The 20,722-nt window shown below is 43.4% G+C and overlaps 1 protein-coding gene across 10 annotated transcripts in view; it reads right to left on the reverse strand.

The window, feature by feature from the left end:
• Nucleotides 1–20,722, reverse strand: part of LOC102293975 (adhesion G protein-coupled receptor L3) — a 274,148-nt gene that overhangs the window by 36,059 nt on the left and 217,367 nt on the right. For all 10 annotated transcript variants that reach the window (XM_042224361.1, XM_042224359.1, XM_042224362.1 and 7 more), the window contains 3 exons: nucleotides 19,071–19,276; nucleotides 15,849–16,025; nucleotides 897–1,106 (listed from right to left, as the gene is read on the reverse strand). In XM_042224361.1, the coding sequence (XP_042080295.1) occupies nucleotides 897–1,106; nucleotides 15,849–16,025; nucleotides 19,071–19,276 (593 nt within the window). The remainder of the gene's footprint in view (nucleotides 1–896; nucleotides 1,107–15,848; nucleotides 16,026–19,070; nucleotides 19,277–20,722) is intronic.

A 20,722-nucleotide genomic window follows, 5' to 3' on the forward strand; every position in this document is an offset into this window, starting at 1 on the left:
AAGTCAATATCTGGTATGGCTCACCTTCATTCTTCAACAGAGAGGGAAAACTATTAGTCAGTTAGGTCAAAGCTCTTCTTTGGATGTTGGCTGCATTTCTTCTGTTGTCTGTCAAAATGATCCCACACTGCTTCAATAATGTTGAGGTCCAGGCTATGGAGGTCAATCCATGACTGATAGATATATCAGTCATAGTTCCAGAGATAGTTCCAGTTTCTATCCAGGTATGCTTTTCCTGCATTGGCTGTGTTTTTAGGATCAGTTCCAGATGATCCCAAAATTTTGGGATGCTTTCCAGATAGCATTTTAAGTTGCAGATGGATTTCTACATTCACAATTCTATTAGTTTTTTTAGAAGATGCCTAACAACACCGACGGAAATCATAACAGAGCCTACATCTTGTTTCACACATGCCTATCTATGATACAAAACCGCTCCTGAAATCCTCAGGAGGGTCAGATGCATCTCTCAGGCCCTCTTCATCAACTGTTCATCAACTTTTTTTAGGCCTGCCTTCTTATTTTGGCCTTACCAAGTGGTGGAAAAACTTTTAAATACCCTCAGAAAGTCAGGCGAAATATTGTTCAGAAATGAGGGGTGGCTCAAGACCTTTGCAGAGTACTGTTGCTACCTGTGCTTGGCTATTAATAAAGCTTGTCGCTTACAGTGTGAACACTGGAAATTTGAACAGAATGATAATTATGTACAAGATGAATAACATCCTCCCACCATCACACCGAATTCAACATCATTGCTCAGTTATTACACAAAACATAACTATCGATTATTAACATTTTGAAACATCTTATATTGATCATTGATGCGCCCTAGCTTGATCTGCATTCTAACTGCGAGCACACAACAAAGAAATAAAGCAACGTTGTGATAATCTTACCGGCTGGTCACCCCGATTTATCCCCACCAGAAAGAGGGACTCGGCAATGAACAGACTGATGCACAGGTTTTTATGGATGGTGTTGCGATCGCTCTGGAGGCCACGGAAGAAGCAGAAGGTGAAAAGGCTGATGAGCAGGCAGACCAGCGACAGGAGGATGCCAACCCAAGTAATGACGTCTAGAAGCATTTCGTGAACGGGGTCGGTGTTCTGCAACAAAAGTGATGAGAGAAACCGATAAAACCAAGGCCAGTCCACTGTTGGTCATGCCATCAAAGAAATAAAAACAACACAAAACAAAGAAATTTTGAGTTATTTTTCCATCTTCTGAAGAAGCATTTTGATGTTTGCCAAGACCGCTTCTTTTATATATCGATACAGATTTTACTGGTAAAGGCAAGACAAAAAAAATCTGTGGTGAAAACAACAACAATAACCGTGAATACCAGCGACAATCCTGAAGCTTTTATTTTCATTATTGTTTCGTGGGGTAAAGTGCATTCACTCCACCAGCCAATAAACCACTACCCACAAGCCACAGGTGGCAGAAATGAATCATGAATTAGTCAGTGTGAATCAATTTAAAATGCCCCCCCGTTGTTTCATTTTGGTCGGGCAACAAAGTGAAACAAAGTGAGCCGCGCAAAGGGCCACAGGTGTCGTAGACCAGCACAACAGGAATTCAATCAAACCACTACATGGTCAATGACTTTCACTGTTGCTTTTAGATAATTTGCCACCACAGCCAGTTTTGGGCACTAAAAAGCCGTTTGCTGACAGTAAATTCAGGCTTTAGCGGTAGAGATAAGAATCAACAGTTATTCTCCTGTAGTCACGAAAGGGAATTTACATCAGCCCATAAAAGGCAAGTGCACATAAGGGATGATTGGACAGGACTAGGAAAAGGCAAAGTCGACTAAAACAGCAGAATCTGCAGGATGGTTGAGTTATTTGGTCTCAGTTAGAACGAACCAAAAACGCAAACAAACCGGTGATGCCTCAAACACTTCTCAATAACGTCCCAACCGTTGCACTTATTTAATTTATTTCCACATAGAGTCGGCTGTAACACCTGACACACTGAAACATTTAGCTGAAAGTTAGCTAAACGTAATGGACAAATGGCTAAAACAGCTAACGGTAGAGGAACATTATCTTCTTTCATTCCAAACTCTGTTCACTGGCATTTCATTTCAATTATGACCATCTACTAAGAGTGAAAGCTAAATAATGTACCATTCAAAATCCCATTAAACAGACTCAATTGAAACATAATGGTCAGTGCTAATAAAAGCATGCTAACAAGGCCGATGGGCCTTGGAGCAATGTTGTGAGCCGTGGCTCCGAAGATACAGCATCTAACAAAGCCCGCATGAGTGATTTCCAGTGCAATCCCATCTGGAATCAGGAGAAGGAAAATGCCATTATTCTGATAACTCCGCCACCAGCGAGGAGAAGCAGACTTTCCAAAAACAGACACCATCTATATGTAAAGCGTGTGGTTCAGAGAGCAACATCTTGATTTAATAACTAAACATAATTACTGCATCAAAACATAACGATCAGCTACTGCGGCTTCTATATTTCCCGAAGGGATTGTCCTCTTTCTCGGGACTGCCGGGCATTGATTCAAAAATAAATAGAGGAGGGGGGAGGGGATAAAGTGCAAGTTTGAAAGGTGGGCTGTTAATTTAAAAGAAATCTGCCAACCTCACAGCCGGCTGTCGCTCCTGACGGGGGTCAAAAAAATGTCTGGGTGGAACTTTTGAGTCTTGACTTAAAGATTACGTCTGAATGCTAATGAAGATCAAACAGGCATTATTTTAAATGTCACTTACATTTAAGTGCAGACGGTAAATTTGCATTGATGGGCTGTTAACAAGACCACAGCTAAAAACTAAGCCAACTGTGCAAGCACTGACATTGTATATAACCACCTAGTTGTCTGTTATCAAAGGCTGTGCATGCATACATTGGCCTGCAGCAACTAAACATACGACTTCGAGCTACAGCGCAGCAAGTAAATATTTGCATACACTGAGCAATCACCCTACAAGAGGCATATGCCTAATACGTCTCTCAGATGAGTCTCAAAATCAAACTTTTCGAGCACGGTCAGCAGAAGAGTTCGAGCCAGGATGGGGGTGACAGACCAACTTCTGAGTCAGGTAAGGCTGAGGAAGCTTAGGTGATGCAGAATCACAAAGAAGCCTTGTTTAGTAGCAGCTCAGCTAATACTAGCAGAGAGGGGAACAGATGCTGATCATTAACAGGCTCTGGTACAATAACAGCCGCAGTGCTCCTTGAGTCTGGGGAGAGCGCTCTTTTGATTTTCCTGCCTGATGAGCCGTTGTGTATATGTTGGAGGGGTGGATTGGGGGAGGAGTGGGGCTGGCAAGATGTTGTATACAGGAGATGTGTATGTGTGAAGCTAAGGCTGATTTCCTTATACTTTAGAAGGACGCTTATGCAGAAGGTGTCAACAGATGCCGATGTTTGCGCTTGCATGCTCTGCGGTGTGCGGTGCGTGTGACACATTAGTCTTGTTTTCAGCCCGACGTGCGACAGAGCCGTCGAAGCAGTGGGTGGTACCGGCCATGGTGCATTGCGAGAGGACCCCGAGGTCTCCCGGGCTAGCTGGCTGTGCAGCGACTGCAGCCTCTATCCATCACAATCTCACCTTCAATTGAAGAGGGGCCCGGTCAGAGAGAAAGAAACAGCAAAGGAAGAAGAAGAGAGAAAAAGAGACAAAGCTATAGAAACAGAGAGTAGGAGCAGGGAATGTATCTACACCTGGGTGATGGATTTACTGCGGGATGATTTCTTTGTTCTGGGAGGTGGATGATGACTGAGATGTCGCCAAACACAAAGTCTCTGCTGAAAAGTTCCTTTTACTGCAGGTGGAGGGGGGGTCTGCCCAGGCAGGGTGGCAAATGATGTGATCTACAGTGCCTCTGCGCCTAGCCTTACAACAACAAGCCAGCTTGATGGGGCTCCATGTAAGGGTCTCTAAAGTGGGCAGACGTAATTTACTCTGAAATTTACTAACTGCGGCGCAAGGGCGGCCCGGTCGGACGGCGTCCGTGTTACTTAGCAGGGCGACGCACATTTGTGCACATTCGATTTGTCCTCCAATGTTTTTCTGCCCCACATTTTTCTTTTATTTCTTAAACACACATGCTTTTTTCATTCCAGACAGACGCCCGGGTGCGCACAACACAAAATAAGGTTTGTGGGAGCTCTAGCAGTGTTACAAGAAAGGGCACACACGACAATGCATCGGTAATAAAGGCCGAGCCGTCTTAACTTGACGTCACATCACATGCGCTTAATTATGATGAAATAATTAAGCGCCGAGTCCCTCACATTTTTTACCCTCTGTGTTTTTATACACCGCTTTGTATTTAATCATTAGTTATTCTTCTCTGACTCTTTTCCACAGTGTGTCATGAGTCCTGTCTCCCTCCCCTCACCCCTAAACTAGTCGTGGCAGATAGCTGCCCCTCCCTGAGCTGGTTTTTCTGGAGGTTTCTACCTGTTAAAATTGCGTTCTTCCTTCCCACTGTTGCCAAGTGCTTGCTCAAAGGGTTTGCTTCATTTTTAGTTTTCTCTCTGTGTTATTGCAGGCGCTTTACCTCACAATATAAAGTGCCCGGAAGGGACTGTGGTTGTGATTTTAGGCTATATAAATAAAACTGAATTGAATCCTGTGTCAGAAGCCGGAAACCAGCCTCTGAAATGATGTGGAGGAGGTAAGGAGCAGTGACAAGAGCAGAGTGTCAATCCTTCATACCTCAAATAACCGCTCTTACTGTGGGGCCACGAAGCCAATCCAATTAAAATGCATAAATCTCCCCATATGCCTCCAGAGCTGGGCTCTGACTCATGAAACGCAGTCAGGCAGGGCAGACAGTTGCGCTATGGGGTAGTGGCCCCACTGCGGGGAGTCATGTGACAAGTTCACCTACGGTACGACCAAGGATTTATGATCTGCACGGGGATGAGAAACAGTTGCGGAGAGGGCACATGAATCAGGGCTCTCGGCAAATTCGTCACATTTAAAAGGGCCGGGAGAGAGAGAGGGGGGGAGAGATTCCGGCTCGCGTAGCGGGAGTTGACATTCAGCACATGCACCGAATGTCACACTGTGTTCTAGGCTACAATAACTATGATATAACGTCCAAGCGTGACTTTGAGTTGCTATGGAAGTTAACATGGTTTCTCTCCTCTCCATCTGCGCCTTAAACATATAAATAGATTTATTTTGAACCACTGCTCTCTTGTACAGTGCTGTACCATACTTTCTTTGTTGAGCCATAAAATACACGGCGAACCTTGGCTGCATCATCATAGTTGCTGTCTGATGGTGTAAGCATGGAGATGTTCTATAATGACAGTGATGAATGTTGCCTAAATATCACCCTCTCCATCATCCAGTGGGATGTGTCACTGATTTATACTTACTGGTCTGTTGGGAATAGTGGCACTTGCTACTATCTCAATGGCTCACACGGGCTTATCTTAGCACATACATTTACTACGCAAATAATGGCCTACAGGTGTATATTCTTTGAGCTGGGGTGTTTAAGCCTATATTAAAAAACTTCTGACTTTGCATTTACCACTAGCAAGCAGATGGTTACATATTAGCATAGAGAGTATGGGGGATGAGCGTTAAATTTACCTTTAAGCAGAAGTTAATGTGATTGTTCCTGATTGACGGAGACAAATGTAGTCATATGGCAGGAAAAACACTGAACATGGACCAAACTTCAGTCGAGAGAACACCTGAGACCAGGGGTGTCAAACTCCAGGTCTCGGGGGCCGGTGTCCTGCAGGTTTTAGATCTCACCCTGGGTCAACACACCTGAATCAAATGATTAGTTCATTGCCAGGCCTCCGGAGAACTTCAAGACATGTTGAGGGGGCAGTTTAGCTATTTAAATCAGCTGTGTTGGATCGAGGACGTATCTAAAACCTGCCTGGAGTTCGACACCGCCGGTCTCGGGTGTTCTGTAGACTGAAGTTTGGTCGATGTTTAGGGTTTTTCCTGCCATATGACTGCATTTGTCTCTGGCCATCAGGAACTTCTGAGACGATCCATCCAGACAGTCTCAGATAGTCTCCATCCAGAACGCCTGAGACGATCTATCCAGAGCACAAGGTTAGTCATTAATCTGCTGCTGCATGGTTTAGATAACTCACGATTGAAATCTTAATTAGCCTCAGAGTGACTCTTTTCTTAAGCATTTAAATATTTGGTGTCTGGTAAACTTTGAGCCCATTGGCTGCAGTTACATGATAAGGTTTTAAAAACTGAGCTTAAAGATGTGTAGCACATGGACAGGGCTAATAAAAAGTCAGTTTTCAGGGGCTTGTTTATACTAGCTAAAATAAGATACAGAGCATTACAACACATTAAAGAGCTAACAGCCTTGATGAACGCAGCAGGAGCTTGGAGTCAGAAGCAGGTTGATACGTCATCACTTAGCAAGCGGAGGAGGAAATCTTCAAAAATATGTATAAAGCAGATTGGTTGCCACCAATCGTATGTTGATTCTTCAATAGTGAGACCAACTGGCCTACTAGATTGGTTTATACAACAACAAAGCAACATGTAACCGAAAACCAACTGGAGCCGCCAGTGCTAACAAGTACTATGGCGGTCAGATGATTCATTTGAAATTTTAACGGGGTGTCCAAGTTCAGCGCTGCTATGAGAAGCAGCTAAACCCTGTCTTCTTTATGAAGTTGAGTAGAATGAATTTGTTAATTGCGGTGAATGTCTTGAGGCTCAGTGAGGGTTGCATCTCAAGGTTAGAGTTATCCTTGCGAAGTCTCATCAAAGTAAACTCATTTGCGTCAATTCCTCCAAAAGCTTTTCTGCAATCGTTCTGAAAAGATACAAGCGACGCGTAATCTCTCACACGCAGACGCCGTCTGTGAGAACGCTTTTAATTTGTTTATGTGGCCAACGGCGTTTCTCTGCTCGGATTGCAGAATCAGTCAAAGGAATCAGCTCTGTGGCCAGATAGACCCAAATTAGCAAACTTAAGTGGTAGCGCATACAGCACTGACAGCGCTCGATGCCCTTGTGATAATCTTAGTCGCAGCTACCCGTTTCTCCCATTTCTGACATATACGCTGCGTGTTAACTCCTTAAATCACGGAGGCCTTAATTTAGTTCATTGAGGAGAGCTCATTTGGAAGAACTGAACATGATTTATTAAGACAGAGAAATTAATTAATCTATTTGGCGATTAGAGTCCGATGACCCATCGTGGCAGAACAGAAACCCAACGGTGACTGGAATCAGGGCACTTAGATTGGTCTAGACGCTGGTGGTGGTGAAGATGGAGATGGAAGTTTGGATGAGTGACATTGGTTAAATGGAGATTGAGAGGAGGTGGGTTGCAGGAAGAAAATATGAAAGGGAGAATGGTGGAAGAGCATTGAGATTTAAATTAAGCAAAGTGGAGGCTGATTGGCTCAAAGAAGGTGGACAAGAAGGTGATTGGACTAAAGCAATGATGACAGCACTGAGTTTCACAGTGTGGCAAGGAAGAAGTGATGTGAAGAATTGACTGGCAGCAGATGACTGACTACAAGCTTCATTTGTGCGCAACTTCATAAAATTATCAGTTATTATCATGTAATTGTCTCTTAAAGGGGAGCTCATCTGTGTTTTCCCATTCCCCTTGTAGCCTGTAACAACAGTGGATGCTCTTACTGACAAGACAGAGGAGACGTGTGAAGCTAAGGCTGATTTCCTTATACTTTAGAAGGACGCTTATGCAGAAGGTGTCAACAGATGCCGATGTTTGCGCTTGCATGCTCTGCGGTGTGCGGTGCGTGTGACACATTAGTCTTGTTTTCAGCCCGACGTGCGACAGAGCCGTCGAAGCAGTGGGTGGTACCGGCCATGGTGCATTGCGAGAGGACCCCGAGGTCTCCCGGGCTAGCTGGCTGTGCAGCGACTGCAGCCTCTATCCATCACAATCTCACCTTCAATTGAAGAGGGGCCCGGTCAGAGAGAAAGAAACAGCAAAGGAAGAAGAAGAGAGAAAAAGAGACAAAGCTATAGAAACAGAGAGCAGGGAATGTATCTACACCTGGGTGATGGATTTACTGCGGGATGATTTCTTTGTTCTGGGAGGTGGATGATGACTGAGATGTCGCCAAACACAAAGTCTCTGCTGAAAAGTTCCTTTTACTGCAGGTGGAGGGGGGGTCTGCCCAGGCAGGGTGGCAAATGATGTGATCTACAGTGCCTCTGCGCCTAGCCTTACAACAACAAGCCAGCTTGATGGGGCTCCATGTAAGGGTCTCTAAAGTGGGCAGACGTAATTTACTCTGAAATTTACTAACTGCGGCGCAAGGGCGGCCCGGTCGGACGGCGTCCGTGTTACTTAGCAGGGCGACGCACATTTGTGCACATTCGATTTGTCCTCCAATGTTTTTCTGCCCCACATTTTTCTTTTATGTCTTAAACACACACGCTTTTTTCATTCCAGACAGACGCTCGGGGAGACCGGCGTCTACACAGGGAGCAACTAGCAACAACCAGAGACCATGTAAGTGACTGACATTCTGCTACGACGGGCCAAATAAAGGCTGGAGAAATGAGCGAAAATAAAACAACTGACAATGGAAGTGATACTGCTGACTGACATAGGGCAGGCTGGTAAATATATTAAGGGGTCAACTGGAGCCTTAGTGTGTGTGGTAGCATTGGGTGGTCATCTACAAAGTGATACCCAGTGAACAAATCGCTTACAGTGGACTATGGAAATAAGCATTATTGGGCCCCTTTTGGGAACATTTGACCAGAAGCACTAGAAACAGTTGGGCCTCTGCGTGCTGGCTTGCTCATTTTCTTCAGTGATTCAGAATGCACAATATCTGAATTAGTCTAAGGAACTAATTGACTTCAAAAATAATGAATCCCAATGAGAGACAGTCTGGAATTTAAACTGCTGAGAGTGTCTACTAACCACGCATACTGTTCAGTAGATTCCAGTGGTGGATACAAATTTGCGTTGACCACACTCATCATGGTCAAGTTGAGCATGATTACAATGTGTCACTCTTACACCGAAAAGTAAAAGAGTGCACATGTATCGCTTTTGTAACAAATGCTTGGCCTAAAAGGAGTGACACCAAAGACTGTATCACGTGTCGGGTAAAAATTACATACAAATTGTATGATGATTGCTATTTTGAAACAATGTATCACTTGAGGAATAGCCCTACATTCAAATAAAATGAAGTCAGCGTGTTAATTTTTTTTTAACCAGATTTGAGTTTTACGGGAAAAAACATAAAAACAAAACAAAGAAGACCCACATTGAAATTCTGCTGGGCACATCCGAAAGCATGCAGCAACTTCAAACCGCTGTCAAGGACAAAAAATGACAGCATTCATAATGTCAGACGGGCAAGCAGAAACATTTCGCCTCTTCTAATTTGACGCGTGCAGATTTTGAATGCAATCATAACTTGGGGTTATAAATGTAACGCCGATACCGATGACAGTTTATTAAGGCCCAACGTGTGGGTCTGTGGATGTAAGGCTCATTATTTCTGGCTAGTGTGCATGCATGGAGGGGGGGGTGTTAATGATGATGGCGATACTGCAGTGAGTCTCCGTCCTCAAAAGGAAAAATTGTAATTACAACTTGCCGATCTCCCTCTCTTTTTTCCCTCCTTTTGCTTTGGCGATGCTACTGAGAAATAAACAAGGCAAAAACAATCTGTGGCTCTGAGGGTAATGAGTAATAACAATGCAAAGATGAGCAGTGGTATGTCCTGTTGCCATGGATACAAAAACAGATAGTCTCTTCAGTTTATGAAATTTCTTTCTCTGCCTCTTTCTTGCACACATCCAGTCGCGCGTGCACACACTGCCTATTCCCCCCCCCCCCTCCATTCAGAGTGTTCTCAGATCCAGCACGGTGACAGTTTGTCAAATAAAAAGCCTCCGTGGCTTCAATTCAGAGCCACCTTGGAACAAGCCGCCTTTTATAACGTACAAGTAGAAAAGATAAAGAATAGGGCAGGGTGGAAAAAAACACTATCACTCAAAGCCGGGGTGTAACTACTGTCCACTTTCCGCGGCTGAACGCAGTGCCACAAGCAAGCCAAGCTTTCCAAAATGTTAGTGATTGCCTTGACTGAAAGAGCTCCTTTTACTGCATCCCTTTCTTCTCTTTTTTTCTGCTGCTTTGCTTTCATTGCGTGAAGGCTCCCATTCTTCGTGGCTCCCTCACTATTCCAGACTCACCCTGCAGGGAGCTTAGTGGGTCCAAAAGTCATGCTGCTGAGTGACAAACAGTGGCTCTCTCTAGCTAGAAGTAAACCACACCATACAAGACTGTGTGGGTTATGTGTGTAGTGAGAAGGAAAAAAAAACCAAAACATGGTGACTTAGCCACTTTCTCTTATTAAAAATCACTCTTAGAAGCAGAACACCAAACAAAGACAGCATTTTATGACACGTGAGAGCCAAAAGATAGGACATGATGGTATTACATGATACTCCAACGTGCAGTGTGAACCCTTCTCCTTCAAAAACAATCACTGACGACTATTCTCCACCAATATGGTGCAGATGCCATTGGGTGTACGAGCCAGCGCCCTGGTTGTGCCAGCTGGTGTACTTCCTGGATTTTAGGTGTGCCTGCTTTCCATCAGCTTGAGGCCTGCTGTGAGATCCTCTTCCTGGGTGCCTGCGCTGCTCGGGATGTGCTGTCTCAATAGGAATTGCTGCTCTGTGTTCTAATATCTAAACTTTGTATCCAAGCTTGTCATGTAACATATATACAAACTGAACATGTTGTATTTTTGCCAAAAATTTGTCCTAACAGAAAAACAACAACAACAAAAAAAAAAAAACCCCTGAAAAAAGTCGACATCAAGCCACGGCGAGCTGGTCGAGACATTTCTCCACAAGAAAAGGAAGAAACTGAGATTCTGGGTTCATCGAATTCTCACAAGAAAGCAGCAGCAGGGCAAATTTCATGGTTTGATCCAGGAGTTGAAGCTGTATCACGATTTTACACCTCCAGTGTATGAAAGGCTTTACTTCTTAATGTTTCTGCCCGTTTCTTTAGTCGGCGTTTGTTTTATTTGTGGGTTCAAATTTGCTGCACAGGAAACTCGTATTTAATGGACTACTTTTTTAATTTAAAAAAGTATTTGGATGTGTGGAAAGCCACCACCTCCAGCTTGCAGTTTTTTTTTTTTTAGTTATGCTCTCTCCAAAAAGCTACCTAATTAAAATATAGGTTAATCTTTTAAAGAGGGTTGGTGAAGATCACGTGCAAAAAAACAATGATGTATCAGAAAAATACAAGATGACTCAACCTGTAGCTTGTGTCAAATATAATGACATGTCAGTTTCCTGCTTCCTGTTTCATCTACAGCAGCAGGAAACCTGCCAATACATTCCCAAAGCCTCAAAAAGAAAAAAGAGCGAAAGAGTGGTGCAGGCGGAGAGCCAATTCTACTTTTGTGCAGTCTGAGAAGCAGCCATCACTTTGATAGGATTGAGAATCAAATGTTACGTAGCAATACTTTGCAGAGGTTGGTGTCATTTTAGTGGGAATAAGAATCGTGGTGGATGCTGCACCTGCCAATTTTTGGAGAAGTTGTTGCAGTAGTGTCTACCATATCCATTTAGCAGTTCCAACTTTTGGCACAGCAATTTCGCGGTGCTCCTCAGATGCCAAAACCGCTATTTGGGAGGAGAACCTTGAAAATGCATGAAATTGGTACTAGATTGTGAAAAAGATGTACAAATGGCCCCTTACATCTTGTTGGAGTGGACGGGAAAAAGAAAACAACCTTTCCTTTGAGCACAAAGAGACAAAGAGAAAATAAAGAGGCCCCCAAAATATTCCAGAAGAGATATTATCTGCATTAAACATTATAATCACTGGTCTTTCTCTGCCTTTGCTGCGACTCTCTCTGTGAAACACACATCAGCAAACACTGATTTTTAAACGTAACATTTCTCTGAGCACAGGAAGCGTTTCTAGTGAATAGCCTTTGACTTCTTGATATGCGGGCGTGTCTTCAGAGAGGCATTGACACGGACGCCTCCCCCGGGTGACGAACGCTAAGAATTCTGAAGTATAATGAAGAGTCCTTGAAAATAAATCCAAAAGTTGAAGCTGAACCTGAAAGCGGAAACACATAATGATCCTAAGAACACAAGCACATTCACTGAGGAATAGTTGCAAAAAAGGAAGAAAGAGAGGGCTAAGGAAATGGCCTGCTCAGTAAAAAAATTTTTTATTTAAAGCCTGTGGTGAGATTTGAAACCGGCTGTACATGCAACATAACCCTCAGGCATCTTGTATCTGAAGGAATTGTGCTCGGAAAAGTGGTCAAACTTTTTTTAGCGAGCTGTTGTCAGAACTGTTGAAAACCTCTACAAGAAGTTGCAGATGCCAGGGGGATTGGCATACTACAATTTGTTGACAGAAGAGTATTAACTTTATCGCTATTCTTATTTAATAAATCACATAAAATATATTTTTCTTGAGAATGTTTGAAGGTACAACATCCTTACCTTCTTCTAGTTCATCAAGTCAATTTTATCATTTGCTTCTGTGACCATAATGACCCACACCCACCAGAGGTTCAAAACCTGGGACACCACAATGGCTTTTAGAACTAAAGAAGCCTCTTGGTTGTGAAGCAAATATAAAATCAATTTTAGTTATATGGCACCAACAGTCATCGTAGTTACGGATGGGAATCGAAAACCGGTTCTTGTTGAGAACCGGTTCCCACTGTTTCAATTAATTGGAATTGTTTGCCATTTTTGCCAACTATCGATTTCATTCGCCTCGAATGACGCCACCACATTGCGGAGCGTCATTTACCTGGCAGGAAACATGGCGCGTAAGCGGCACAAATGCTCAAAAGTTTGGTTATACTTTTTCATTTCAGGGAGGAAACACTACGAATATGCAAAAGCATTTGCTCACAAAACACACGATAACCTTAAATGAATGTCGTGTTTTTAATTCCGCTCCGGACTCGTTAATCTCAACCCAGCAGCAGCGGTAACGTTTGCACGTCCTCTCCCGTTAATGCGACAGGTAAATAATCAACTAACATTTCATATTATGTTAGCGCGATCTGCCTTATTACAAAACCTGCCATTACTGTGCATTTAGGTGACCATGATGAGAGAGACAGACAGAGTCTGGCTCAGATGCTGCCAGTTCTCGCTGCAGTCTACTGGTAGCGTCTCCTTTCAGGCCAGGATAGACGAATGTCACCGAGCAGTGACTAAGTTTGTGGTCAAAGGCTTGCACCCATTTGCCACAGCAGATGCCTCCGATTTTTATTAAGTGAATGTGTTTAATTGGAGGCAGTGACATTACTGGATATTCTTGTGTAATTGTAATTATTGCTACTGAAGAATATTTATTTTATTATTTTACATTTACAATTTTTTTCCCTGGGGACCCTGTGACACCCCAGCCGTAGGCTGGATCTCTTAAGATCTCACTTCTGGGTTTGTAAGGCCATGTTACTCCTAAATTTCTATCTTAGATTAGATAGAGATGTAGATTAGATGAAACTTTATTAATCCCTCGGGTGGCTTCCTCCGGGAAATTCAGTTTCCAGTAGCAAAGCACCAAAAGAAGTTGCATGTTACAGATACATTAAGGGGAATGAGAGTAAGGATATAAGCATAAATACACCATATATACACATATACACATATATAGATACAGAATATACAATATGGATAAAATCTTGTTCAAAGAGAAGATATAAAACAAAGTTCTAAGCTAATCGACCTGTGTGTTCTCCTTTTTTAAAAACAAGAATCGATAAAGAATCGAATCGTTCAACAGAATCGAAAATGGAATCGGAATCGTGAAATTCCCATCCCTAATCGTAGTGCGCTTTATATTAAGGTAAAGACCCGACAATAATACAGAGAATACAGAGCGCTTGACAACAGTAGGGATGAAAAACAGGAAGAAACCTCTGGTAAAACCAGGCTCAGGGAGGGGCGGCCATCTGCTGTGACCAGTTGGGTGTGGGGCGATAACCAAGGGGTGGTTCGGGGTGACCTGATCCAATACTAACTATGAGCTTTATCAAACTGGAAAGTTTTAAGCCTAATCATAGAAGTAGAGATGGTGTCTGTCTACCGAATCCAAACTGGGAGCTGTTTCCACAGAAGCTGAAGCCGCTGCCTTCTTTTACATCTACTTTTAAATACTCTAGGAACCACAAGTAAGCCAGCAGTCTGAGAGGAAAGTGCTCTGTTGGGATAATATGATACTATGAGGTCTTTAAGATAAGATGCAGCCTGATTATTCAAGATGTTGTATGTGAGGGGAAGGAGCCAGTGAACAGAATATAATATGGGAGGAATATGCTCTGCAGCATTTTGGATCAACTGAAGTCTTTTCAGGGAGTTTGTAGAGCGATTTGATAATAATGAACTGCAACAGTCAAGTCTAAAAGTAATAAATGCACAAGCTAGTTTTTCAGCATCACGTTTCTAATTTTAGTGATATTGCAAACATGAATTAAGGCAGTCTTACATATTTGTTTAATATGCGCACTAAGGGACATATCCTTGACAAAAATAACTCCAAGATTCCTCACAGGGGTACAAATGTCTTCATGAACCAATAAAAGAAGCCCTGTTGCTTTCAGCTCAAACACTTAGGACTACCAAGACCTGAATGACTGACATATCAAGAGAAATGTTTTTATTAGTCTTAATAACTTTAATTCTGTGGTATTGGCCAGCTATGTTCAATAATTCAGGTTATGCCACATTCCTCTACATTTAAGATTTAACATTTTTTTAACATTTCTTTTTAAATTATGTGCATAATTGTTTAGTTTTTTAAAACATATATGTATGCTCTGTCACTACGATAAAAAAGCGAGATAGAATCAGACTCGGAAAGACGGGAAGGTGAAGGAAGGTCTAGTGGTTATATGGACAGGGGCCAGCTGGAATGGTGCAGACAGAGTGTATATTTCTTTTCTGCCGCTGAATTATAAGAGACACTCTGAAGAGACAGATGCCATAACAGATACCAAAAACTACTCTGCTCTGTCAGCAGTCAGCTCCTAAACTTCCTGTGACAGAAATAATTAAGCTGTCTGTCAACATCAGAACTAAAACATGGCTTCCTTCGTGGCTGGACACGGAAAAAGACGTTTTTTTATTTGCCAGCTCCAACATGCACAGTATTAACGTCACCCAAAATCTCAACTCCACTATTCTTTTATCCTTTTTTGTACAGCTTCCATTAACCCCTCTAAGTTTGTCCAACGCCAGGATAGCAGCCTCCAGTCTTTACGCTAGGCTAACTGCCTCCGGGAATACAATCGAAAGTGGAATTCTGAAGTGGAGAGAAGCTCTCATGTGAGGTTTTTTAAGAGAGAGACCGTACAAGGACAGGTGAAAACACACGTCTTTTAGCACTACATCGACCAAGGCCCATTCACAGAGCTTCAACAAAGGCTTGAAGGCCAAAAACAAATCATTATTTATGAAGGCAAAGCATAAAATGCATTTCTGAAAGCCGCTGCTCACAAAACCCAAAACAACACAACACAGTGGAGCCATCACATATTGGGTTACTTCACACAAATGGAGATTTAAGATGGCTGCAATCAATACGCACTGACACAGGGTCATTGTTTAAAAGCGTATGAATGCGGGTACTTTAAATGTTAGCAGACAAAAGCCTTGTGAAGGTCAGAAAACAGCTGGCAGTCGATTACCCGCTAAATTGAAAAGCAAAGCAAGTATAAAACATATAATAAACTCCAACGTAGATATCAACTTTATACGACGTGAACCAGCTTTTTTTATCGTTGGAAGGAGTCGCTTGTGTAAACCACGACGGATCAATGTGTTTCTGAGGATTAAACAAGTTAAAAAAACAGGCTCACCTTTACATCCACGTGAGCCATGAGGACAGCAAAGTTGGTCAGATGTGTACAGGAGCATGTGGTGTGTGTCCTGTTGGTGCCTAGCAAGCGGCAGTCCTGCGTCGACCAGTAACCAGTCATGGTTCGCTTGCTGTAGCTCCAGAACGAACAGTTGGGGTTGAAGTTCTCCTCAGATTGCTGTTCGGGGGGGAAAGACAGCAAAGGGATTTGAAGTTAATCGCACATTTGCTTGGCTTATTTCTGCTTTACTTTTATTTTCAGAGCAAACATCCTCAAAAAAAAGGGTCCAATTTCTCCCCAATGCAATCCATATCCATTGTAAAGTGAATAGCAGGTGTTTTTGCTGTCATAAAGCATCAAGCGGCCCCCTTGCCTGTCATCCATTGTGCTTTTTTGACCTTTCTCTTTAACTTTCACTGCGTGACAGTGAGCTGCCCCACAGCTTAATGGGCACCACTGCTGTCTGTGCCGGGCTCCGGTCCTAATGACGGGCACGCCTCCCTGCCATCTTGCTCGCCATTTCATAAAAGTCACCCACAACACCGAGGCTGAGTAACAGACAAGCACAACAGAACGCAGCTGCTGATAAATAGACACATCAACAGCCTCTTCCTCTTGAGCCCAATTCTTTTGTAGCTACGAAAACAAAGAGCGAGCGTGCACACGCACGATATCCTTTCCACAGCGACCCTCAGCTTCCAAGGTTAAACGCGTCTGCGTTCTTGCTGGAGATGCTGGGCGATGCTGCAGCTTTTCATAGTTTCACACGCTGCAGGGTGATTAGTCTAATAACGTTTATCCTCTGCGAATGTAAATTTGCCGCTGATTGAGTTTACCCTTCACACACCCAAACCCTGCGTTAAATATTACACGGAGAGGAGGTAGGATGACCCTCTGTCCCATTAATGGCTTTAATTGGTCCCATTAAGTGGCGAGGCAAGGAAGCGAAACCATAACTAGAGGACACATCATCATCTCAGAAGACCAGTCATCCAAAACCGCATGGTTTAGATGTTAATTTTCAAGGGCAAAGTTGAGCTAGATTCAACTTAGAAGAGCTATAAGACGAGTACCTTGGATTTAGTATGGAAGCCTAATATAGAAGTAATGTAATGCCTACACTATACAGTGGCTGGATTCGGTTTACATGAAGCTGCTATGTACCTCAAGTTGTTTCACACAGTGGATGGACTGTAGCTGTACTAAGGCCCATATAAATACACCAATACCTAATGCTGTGCTGATTCCCATTTTACTCTCAGAACAGCCCTGACCAGTCGAGACATGGACTCCATGAGACCCCTGAAGCTTTGCTGTGGTATTGGGACAAAGATGTTAACAACAAATCCTGCAAGGTGTGCAGTGGAACATCTGTGGATCCGACTCCTTCGTCCAGCACATCCCAAAGATGCTCAATTGGACCGAGATCTGCAGAATTTGGAGGCAAAGTCAACACCTCAAACTCGTTGTTGTGCTCCTCAAATTATACCTGAACCATTTCTGCTTTCTGGCCACTATCAGGGAATGCAGTTTTTATGAAAGGGTGCACATGATCCGCAACAGTGCTTCTGTAGGTGGTGTCAAAGTAACATCTGCATGAAGGGCAGGACCCGAGGTTTGAAGCATCACATTGCATAATGCATCCTGGTGTCAGGTGTTCCCCAGGTAAGCAACACACACGATTCAACATAGCAGGACACGTCCTTCCACTGCATCCAGTTCTTATGCTCACATGACCATTGTTGATGGTTTTGGTGGTGAACAGAGGTCAACACGGGCACCCTGACTGGTCTGCAGCTATGCAGCCCCCTACACTTCCTTGGAGCACTTTTGAATGAATGATAATCACCACTGCAGACTGGCGCCGGCCATCACAGTTCGATCCTTGTCAAACTCCCTCAAATGTTTACAGTTGGCCATTTCTTCTTCTGCTAACAGATCAACACTGAGGACAAAATGTTCACTTGCTCACTAATATATCCCACCCAGAGCAAGAGCAATCCAAGAACAAACATATGGAGTTGTAAATGAGCAAAGTAGTACTCACATATCACAGTCTTTACAGTTTTATCACACCAGAATATAATAAGCAAATAGAGACCCGTTAAACGAAGAGCTCATTCAGCAGCACCTCTGTTTGGTTTACAAGAACAGGGAGCTCTCGATTTGATGCAACAGTCAATACTATATATAATAATGCAACCAATCAAATTTAATTAACGGAGGAAGACGAGATTATAATCACGACTATCATGCGATTAACTGTACAGCCCCTCATGAGGACGAGATCTGCTTTAAAAAATAAATCTTTTTATTTTGGCGAGGGCACATTTACGTGAGGAAAAGACGAGGCGGCTCTCTTGGCACACTGCAGGACTACAAGCAGGAGAAGCTTTTCCAAAAGGGCACTTTTTATTGAAATGACTTGATCTGAGCTAGAAAAGGGTATAAAAAGCGCCAGTACCCTAACATTAGAGCAACAGTAAAATTAGTGAATCTACAGTCCAAATTACAAATTACACTTAAGGCAGGTGAGTCAGAGCAATAACTGCGCTGACATTGCCCCCCTGACATTTCCCCACCACTTAATTTTTGACTTCCATAAGCTATCGTCCCTTTCTCTTATTCCCTCCCTCCCTCTGCGCTCTGGGTCCTTTTCCTTTTTTTTCTGCTGTTGTAACTTTCTTCCAGGTCCCTCCCACACGCGAGACCCGCCGCAATTCTGCTATGGTTGCTCAACATCTCCGGTAATAGCTGAAGGCTCTGTTTGCAGACAAAACAGGGATATTTTGAGGGTAGCAGAGTGTGGAGAAGATAATGGAGTCAAGAGGGGAAAGTCACGACTCCCCACAATGACTAAGCAGCCTCCATCGAGGCCGAATATGACTGATATTTGTTCAGGAGATCAGGTTGCTGTTCAAACTAATAAACAACAAGGTGTTCTTGCCATCACCCTGTGAGCAATGTTGTTTTCCACAATTTAATTTTCCACACCTTTCCTTGAATAAAACTTGTTCACATTCGCTTAATTTTCCCGGGTTTGTGATGGGATTTGTACGTTTTGTTGCGCTTCGGTGATAGAGGAAATCGTGATGACAGGTGCTATCAAGAAAGTGAATGTGTGAGCGCATGTTTTTGTACGTGAATGAAAAAATCAGAGGCACTGACATGAAAGTGAAACCCATCTCTCAGATACACAAACATGCGGACGCACAGAATTACCTGCAGATGTCTAATGGTGAAAATGACCGGGTCAGAGAGGTAGACTTTGTTAGAGTCCTTGTTGATGGCGGCTGTGATGACCGGCGAGTTGACGATCACAGAGTAGTTGGTGGCCAGGGCTTCGCTGCCCAGCTTCATGCTGGCGTTCTCAGTTGAAAGATAGACCCCGATGTGCTTGTACAGGACGAACGCTATTCGGATTTCACCTGCAAGAGGACAGTTATGAACAGTCTCGCACTGATTAAAGAACGCACTGGATGGGGTATCACTTCATTTTAAAATAGATCTTTGACACACACACACAAGCACACACACACACACACCAAAGCACACACACACAACAAAACACACAGAGAGATAGAAAGACACACGACACACACACACACAGTAAGGCTGGGCACTGATAGGAGAGTCACTGGCCAGTCTTCCAAGCTAAACATGTTTTCAGACAGTAAACAGTTTCCTGCTCGCTTTCAGTGATGATTGAGTGCTTTGACTATTGGCTAAAACTTCCTCAACCAGTGGCTTTAAATCAAAACACTGAAGAGAAATGCTCTGGAGAAACACCAGCTTCAAGGATCTTCTTTATCTTCTTCTTTCCACAGCAAAAGAAGAATGCTGTGGAAGAAGAATGCCAACATGAAGATGTCCCGTGAAAAGACATTGAACTATAGTTTCTTTCTTTCTTTCTTTCTTCTTTTTTCCCTAGCTGGCGGTCAGGAGGACAGGTCGCCCGAAGCCAATACGTCGCAGTGGGTGCCGTAGGGTTTCCATCTTGGTCAACGATGCACTTCCAGGCCTTGTGATATCTGGCCTTGACCTTTGCTTGATCGAGGATGAGACGTCGTTGTTTAAGATCATCTTCAATTTGCTTGATCCAACTCTTCTTGGGCGCATGACTCTTGATTCTCCAGTGGGGTGCTGCTACAGCAGAAGGCGATATGGCAGGCGATGGTCACTCATGCGGCAGATGAAGTCGACACTTCTGGATCAGCTCTTCCATCGAGGGCTGCTGGTGACACTGACTACATACCACGCTGTTGCTGAGACGGTCACCGAGCGACACTCTGAGAATCTGATGCAAACAGCACATTTGGAAGACCTCGAGCTTGTTGAGGTCGTGCTTGATTATGACCCAGGTCTCGGATCCATAGAGAAGAATGGGCAATACCAGTGTGCAGTACAGGCGGATTTAGTGATGAGGGTGACGTTTGTCTTCTTCCAGATGCACCATCGGAGGGAGGCGAAAGCCGCCGCTGCCGCTTGAACGATTCTTGAGTGTACTTCCGCCGTTGATGTCACTTTCTTTTCTTGCACCAGAGAGCCGAGGTATCTGAACTATAGTTTAAAATGGTTTATACTCAATGTTTTTTTGGATTGTGTCCACAAACCTAGGGTGCAGTACTACTTACATAATGTGAAAACAATGCACATGATAATCTGTCATGTTATTTATACCGCTCACACAGCACACTCAAATTAGAAAAATGCTAAAAGTGATAACGAATGGACCCACTCACTAAACAAAGCTTCTTAAATCTGAAGTCAGAGCAGCACATAGTACAGACAACAGACAGGGCTACAAATATGGCTGCACACGAGGCAGAAAAGCAGAAATCCTTCAGAAATCATCAGACTTAAATAAAAAAAAC

This window comes from Haplochromis burtoni, unplaced genomic scaffold, assembly GCF_018398535.1.
Source record: "Haplochromis burtoni strain Fernald_Lab_line unplaced genomic scaffold, NCSU_Asbu1 Contig_136, whole genome shotgun sequence".
In the NCBI taxonomy this organism is placed as follows: Eukaryota; Metazoa; Chordata; class Actinopteri; order Cichliformes; family Cichlidae; genus Haplochromis; species Haplochromis burtoni.